The sequence below is a fragment of the Portunus trituberculatus genome, chromosome 33, assembly GCF_017591435.1.
Source record: "Portunus trituberculatus isolate SZX2019 chromosome 33, ASM1759143v1, whole genome shotgun sequence".
Taxonomy (NCBI): Eukaryota; Metazoa; Arthropoda; class Malacostraca; order Decapoda; family Portunidae; genus Portunus; species Portunus trituberculatus.
Window position 1 is genome coordinate 3,848,553 of NC_059287.1, and position 7,500 is coordinate 3,856,052.

Consider the following 7,500-nt stretch of genomic DNA (forward strand, 5'->3'; position numbering starts at 1 on the left):
TTTGTACTCGTTTTCGTTCTTTAAGTCTATTTTTCTTGTCCTTCCTATTTTTCATTCCTATCCTTGTCCTCTTTCTCGTCCTGTACCTCCATCTCTTACTAATCTATTATTTTTCTTCCCTCTCTTCTTTTTTTTTTTATATTTCCACGTCCTGTACTTCATCCTTTTACAATCTTTTCCTTCTCGTCCTCTCTCTCTCTCTCTCTCTCTCTCTCTCTCTCTCTCTCTCTCTCTCTCTCTCTCTCTCATGCGTCTCTTTCTAATTATATCTGATAAGGGTTCTTCTGTTTTCACCACACGTTACCACCAACACATCTACTCCAGCACCTCAACCACTAAACTCTTTGCTTTCTCACTTCGACTATTTTTAACAACAGAGACAATTAGCCAAGTTTCTAAGAGTTTTTCTCCTATTAACCCTTTTAGTACCATGACAGGTTTTCATATTTTTCTGCTTACTATTTGGTAATTTTATACAACTTCAGAAACTTATGTGGGGATTAGAATAGTGAAAGTTCTGGCCATTAATTGTCTGTCCTCCATAGAGCATTCCTAATAATAAAATCGTCTAAAATGCGTCCAAGGTAAGAAGACGTTAATAATCTAGACATACTGGTAATATATCACAAGGATTATCACCACTAGAATCATAAAAAAACACCTTAAAATCCATGTAACTTCAACTAGACCCTTTAGAAATTAGTGGAGTCTTATTTCCCTAGTGAATAATGAGGAAAACGTGCAGATCTATAACTAAAATCATAAAAGCACTCTTAAAAATCCGTGTAACTAAAACTAAGATCTTCAGAAAGTAGTAAATGTTTGTTTCTTTCATTAATAATGTAGAAATTTTGATGATTTGTCCCTGGAATCATAGAAACACTTAAAACAGGGGTTCTCAACCTGGGGTACGCGAGGAATTTTTGGGGTACGTGGCGGGTTTCTCAAAATGCTTCAGTTTTAAATAGCAGCAAATTCGTTTGTAGTATACAATGTGTCCTTCACTAGAACCAGGACACGTTAACAACGTTAACAAGGAAACTCTTGGAGTTATATCACTTGAGAGGAAGCTCTCTTGGATTACAGTTGCCACACAACCTTGCAAACCTATAATATTTGCTCCGATTTCTTATCTTATATGTTATTCACACACACAGTGACTTATTTATCACTGTTACTAGTTACAAGTTGCAACTAGCTGCAAGCAACACTAGTTCACTGCCATAATGATCGAAAATTGTCTGATATAGTTCCTTTTTGGTAAATGCATTGCATGTTAGTCACATATAGTGTCTCCCTGTGAGGTACCAGTTCCTATCGACACTACCTCATAGAAACATACTAATATTAATTAAAAATTGTGTCTGCTCCACATATATAACACAATTTAAACTTAATAAACTAAGTCAATAAACCATGCATTTATTGTTACCCTTCCTGACGCTGCATTGTGGGTAAGGGTACGTGATCAATACTGAAAGACTTCGAGGGTACATCACATTAAAAGGTTGAGAAGAAGAAGAATTAACCTGTGCAGAAGCGAGGTGAAATGTGTGTTAAGGTTCCGTGCTGTCTTCAAGTCTCTAGAAATGAAAGATCTTGGTACACCAGACAATTATGTTTTGCTCTATATTATGATGTCAGTCGTATAAACTCAAGTAACTATAAAGAAATACCATGGTAGAATAAGAACAGAAAAATACTGGTAGGAGTAAAACCCTGGCAAATCAATAGATACATCGTAATACAGTGTTTAGAGACGATTACTCTGTACCGCGAGACGATACTGACTCTCTCCTGCGAACACTGAAATTGTGACAGTTTGGGTCCTCTCCTATTGATATTAATCAAAGTATTGCGATTTATTCACAATAGTAATATATTACACTCCGACGGAACACGGGCCTAATGTGTTTGAGATGTGGCATTTTGTTTTAGTACATTTCGCTCTATATAGCGACTGTTTAGGACTAAAAAACTGTAGCTTCAGGTAGATATTCAATAATGTTATCTATCGATTTTCAGTCTTAAAGTAGGGAAAATTACGAATATTGATGCATTTCTTTTATAGTCCTCCTTGCTTCTCGAAAAGGTGCACGAATTTAGAAAAGGTTGAAGAACACTAAACTGTACCCTGAAAAAATACAGTAAAAAGATAAGATAAAATGACCAACATCTCTATTATTATGGAAGCTAATAATAATACCAAGACTAATTAAGTAATTCAGAGATAACGAAACGAACGACGATCACGAGAGCTTCCACGATAACAGTGTGTACGATAAGATTTGATTCCAGATTCCTCGATAGCGCTCCGAGTTTCCAAGATAACAATGGCATTCCAGTTTCCTCGATAGCGATGCAAGTTTCCAAAATGACGATGCCTTTCCATGATAAAGATGCCCTTCCAGTTTCCAAGATAATAATGCGAGTTTCCACGATCAAGATGCAATTCCAGTTTCCACGGGAACGATGCGGGTTTCCACGATGTCGATGCGGTTCCAGTCCTCACGATGCGATTTCAAGACACAATATTGAAGTCCACTTGCCTACACAGGTACTGGGACGAACCCTTTCACCCCGTAAGGATCCACCCAACACCCTTGAGTGCGAGTAAAGTGACGCTGCCACCTTCCTGCGCTGCAATTGAAGTCCACTTGCCTACACAGGTACTGGGATGAACCCTTTCACCCTGTAAGGATCCACCCCACACCCTTAGGTGCGAGGAGAGTGGCGCTGCCACCTCACTGCGACGCAATTGAAGTTCACTTGCCTACACAGGTACTGGGGCGAACCCTTTCACCCCGTAAGAGTTCACCCCAGACCCGTGAGTGCGAGGAGAGTGACGCTGCCACCTTACTGCGCCTCACACGGGTAGCCATGAGCATAACCCGCCACACTCCACTCCCCAAACACTGTCAGTGAGTCCTTTTCACCCCGTAAAGGACCACTGGTACGGTCAGTGCCTGGCTCATGGCGCACAGCGTGCCCTCGTTCATGGCGAGTTGTTCAGCCCGATGTCATTATAAGCAGAGGTCCTGTACACACCACTCACCACCAGACTCTATGCAAGGAGCCCTTATCACCCCTTAAAGGCCCCTCACGGCATCATCTGATGGACGGTAGACACGGCACCCTGCTTAAGGCGACGCCTTGCCTAGTATGAGGCGCTGCAAGTTGACAACAATCAGTGAGCTTGAAGCCGCGAAGGAAAATGAGTCCACGCTAACAATGGGATTCCACGACAGGTTGCGATTCCAGTGTCCACGGTACAGATGTGTTTGTTGAGGATAACGATCCGTTTATCGAGGCTAACGGTGCGGCGATGGCGATGGCGAAACGATCCAAAGTATTATTACCTACACAGGTACTGGGACGAAACTTTTTACCCAGAAAGGGTCAACCCCAGTCCCGTGGTTATGAGAGCAGTGACGATGCAACCTTGCAATGCCTCACACAGGTCGCCATGAGCAATGACCCGCCACACACCACTCCCCAAACGCTGTCATGAAGTGAGTCCTTTTTACCTAACCTAACCTAACCTAACCTAATCTAACCTAACCTAACCTAACCTAACGTAAAGGACCCCTGGTACTGTCAGTGCCTGGCTCATGGCACATAGCGTGCCCTCGTTCATGGCGAGTTGTTCAGCCCGGTGTCATTATAAGCAGAGGTCCCGTACACACCACTCACCATCATATTCTATGCAAGGAGCCCTTATCACCCCTTTAGGGCCCCTCACGGCACCATCCGGTGAGTGGTAGACATTGATCTCTTGCTTATGGCGACCCTTGCCTAGTGTGATGCGCTGCAAGTGGACGACTAGTAGTGAAGCTTGAGGCCACCAAGGAAAAGCAGGACCTGCAGCCAGTTCCCTGCCTTGGGCCCCAGGCCGGACCCGACGGCCACCTCCTTCCCCCGTGCGGCGCCCAAGGCCGTCACGGCCCTCAAACATCTTTAGGCCGAAAGTTCTCAATCGTCGTTTTAATTTTGATTCGAATATAAAATCGTCGATGGTAAATGAAAAATAGCTTTGGTGTGAAAGTGTGCAAGAGTTAGCTGATTAATGAAACAAGGTGAGGCAGCTTTGCTCCGGAGTATTTAGTGTACTTTGCATGTTGCTGCCGTGAATGTGTACGTGTTTGTAGGTAACTGGATAGAAACAGTAGACCAATGGTAGTTGTGTAGCTATTGGGGAACTTTTGAAAATTAGTTAAGCTTCTGGATAGAGTGGATGAGTGCACACAGGTTTGCGTGTCTTATACATAAACTGCCACTTGTAAACATAAATTTTTCTATTTCATGCTCTTAGAAAAAGCAAACTTAGTTTTCTTTATTTCCTGATCACAATGACGTATAAATATCAATGTTTCAATCATAAGGAAACACTAGGAGAGGACCCAAACTCCCGTTGAAGTTGCCAGATTCAACAGATATCGTAATATTTCACAGAAAAGATGGTCAACTGCATATCGTATATTTTTGGATATTCTTTTGTCACGTAAGGAGATATCAAGATAGGTAAAGTATTTCTAAACATGTATCTACGACAAAAAGCGCTATAATAGTAGAGTTAGGTTATAACTATGCATTGTGTTTTTTTATATACCATCTTGCTCTATTCCTGGGACAAAGATTACTTCTTCCTCAATTGATAGCTCGAAGTTAGTATGATATTTTCTTTCCTTCTAGGTTAGTAAGTAGACTACAAGACACCATGAACCTATGAAGCCCCGTAAATGAGATTATTTTCATAACTTAGAAATCAAAGTCTGATAATGAGATTGTCTATTGCCAACCAAACCGTTCTGCATAGACGTCTTCAGCGTCATAGAGACCTAATGATGTTAGCTCATGGACAGTGGCCATCCTGACAGCGCGAAACCACAGGGGGTTCATAAGAAGATTTCCAGGGGTACTTAGATAGCTGATCTAATAAAATCCTTTGCAGTGCCATTGCATATTGAGTTCCATGTTCCATGTGACAATACTGGGGGTACTGGTAGATGGTCTTTTAACTCAGGGGGTTCTTAACGATAAAAAGGTTGAGAACCCCTGACTTAAAACATGTGTAACTTCAACCAGAGCCACCTGAAAACAATGCTTCCCCTGTTGACAAAGTAAAAATCTTGTCAATCTATTGCTGCAATCATATAAAGACCTTTAAAAACACGTGTAACTTCAATTAAAGCTTCTTGAAAATAGCACAGGTTTTTTTCTGTTAATAATGTAGAAACCTTGTCAATCTCTCCTACAAATCATTAAGACGCAATCCATTATACTAAACCCATATGAAAATAGCGAAGATGTGGCATAGAAGCGTTTCAGAGTACGTTTCCTTATCCTCTCCACCTTGTCTCTCCCCAGCGCGGACGCCCAGTACTCTGCCGCCACCATCAACACTAACGTGATCGTCACCTCGAGCGGGGAGGTGACGTGGCTGTCTCATGGCATCTACAGGTCGTCTTGTGATATGAACGTTGAGTTTTTCCCCTTCGATGTTCAATCCTGCAAGATGATGTGGGCGTCCTGGACCTACGATGGGTACCAAGTGAGTCTTTTACCCTTTTTATTTATGTACTGGTTCTTGACAATGGGGAAAAATGGACAGGTGAGTGAAATTAGTGTAAAAATTATGCGTCTGTGTTAGTTCCTTAAGAGACTAGTGTAGCCAAAATTATGCAAACTGTTTTGAAATCTTGTGTTTCTTACTTTTAATGTGTGTTGTGTGTGTATGTTATGAGTGTTGGGCCTACTTGCATTGTGTTTCAGTTATCAGTGTAAATTTTTCTTCAGTATTTGGTGTGTTGAGATCTTGTGTTGATGCAAAATTTCTAAAACTTATCTTTTTTAATATTTATGTATTTGTTGATTTATTTATAAGAATGAAAGTGTGTTCAGTACAGGAGTGGTGCTGGAAAGTGCTGGCGAGTGTTGCAGTCAGTGTGTTTCAAGTATTTTTTCTCTCATATTTTAATTTTCCATTCTAGCGAGTCACTGCCTTGTGTTTCTGTGCTGTTAAGAGTATATTATTTCCTTGCTTGTTCTCTCCCCCTGAATGTGGCTTAAACTCTCTATGTATGCACGTATGCAGGTATGTATATGCATGTATGTACGTATATATATGCATGTATGCCTGTCTTTATGTGTGTGTGTGTGTGTGTGTGTGTGTGTGTGTGTGTGTGTGTGTGTGTGTGTGTGTGTGTGTGTGTGTGTGTGTGTGTGTGTGTGTGTGTTTATAATTCGTGTGCATATATGTATGTAATATGTCCTGTTTGCCATTCTTGTCCTCTCCTCTCCTTTCCTCTCTTCTCCTCCCATTTCCTTTCTTTTCCTCTCCTTCCCCCCTCTCCTCACCTCCCCTCTCCTCTCTCTCTTCTCGTCTCTCCTCTTCCTCCTCTATTCGCAACATCTACTCTACTCTACTCTACTCCACTCTACTCCACTCCACTCCTCTCCTCTCCTCTCCCTTTCGTCTATTCACACCAACAAGGAGGAGAAGGAAAAGGGCGTGAGGAGGTAAGGATGAAGGGTTGGACGGAGTATGAAGGAGGAAGAAAATAAATCTATAAAATCAAGAATGATGGAGAAAGAAACGAAACGAAAAAAAAAAGTAAGTAAGGCAGAGCGTGAAAAATGAAAGGAATAGTAGAATAGTAGAAGAAAAAGAAGAAGAACAAGAAGAACAAGAACAAGAACAAGAACAAGAACAAGAAGAACAAGAACAAGAAAAACAAGAACAAAAACAAGAACAAAAACAAGAACAAAACAAGAACAACGTAGTAGTAGTAGTAGTAGTAGTAGTAGTAGTAGTAGTAGTAGTAGTAGTAGTAGTAGTAGTAGAAAGGTAGTAGTAGTAGAAAAGGTAGTAATGATTGAAGTAGTAATAATGACTGTTGTAGTAATGTTCACAGTGCTAATGATGGTGGTGGTGGTGGTGGTGGTGGTGGTGGTGGTGGTGGTGGTGGTGGTGGTGGTGGTGGTGAAGGTGGTGGTGACAAGCATGTAGTGGACGGCTAACACATCAAGCCAATAAGACTTTAAGGGTTATTTCTCCTTTCATTACCGGTCTGTTAAGGTCACTATGCCTCACATCCGGACCCTGATCTCCTCCCTCCCTTCCCTCCCTTCCCTCCCCTTCTCCAATCACCCCAAGCACCGACCCCTTCACTCCAGACCGACACGTAATCAAATTTTGGCATATCCGGAATGTGGGAATGGGAATGGAGGCAAGGAATGGAGCAGAATGTTGTGTGAAAGGGATTCTGGATGTGGCAACGTGGGAATGTGGTCTGGCCTGGGAATGCTAGAACAGGTCTGCTAGTGCATGTTGGAATAATGGAATGGATCTTTAGCTTGTGGCTCACGTGCTGGTATCTACATCTCGTTCTGGAATATTGGAATGAGTTTGCGTTGCATTCCTGGAATCCTGGAATGGATGAGCATCTTCTACCTGGAATGCTTAGGTTAATTATACATTTAATGACATCCGTAATATAT

The 7,500-nt window shown here is 41.8% G+C and overlaps 1 protein-coding gene across 1 annotated transcript in view; it reads left to right on the forward strand.

The window, feature by feature from the left end:
• The window catches only part of LOC123512293 (neuronal acetylcholine receptor subunit alpha-10-like), a 166,818-nt gene that overhangs the window by 117,724 nt on the left and 41,594 nt on the right, over positions 1–7,500 (forward strand). The window contains exon 5 of the mRNA XM_045268624.1: positions 5,368–5,551. Within this exon, the coding sequence (XP_045124559.1) occupies positions 5,368–5,551 (184 nt within the window). The remainder of the gene's footprint in view (positions 1–5,367; positions 5,552–7,500) is intronic.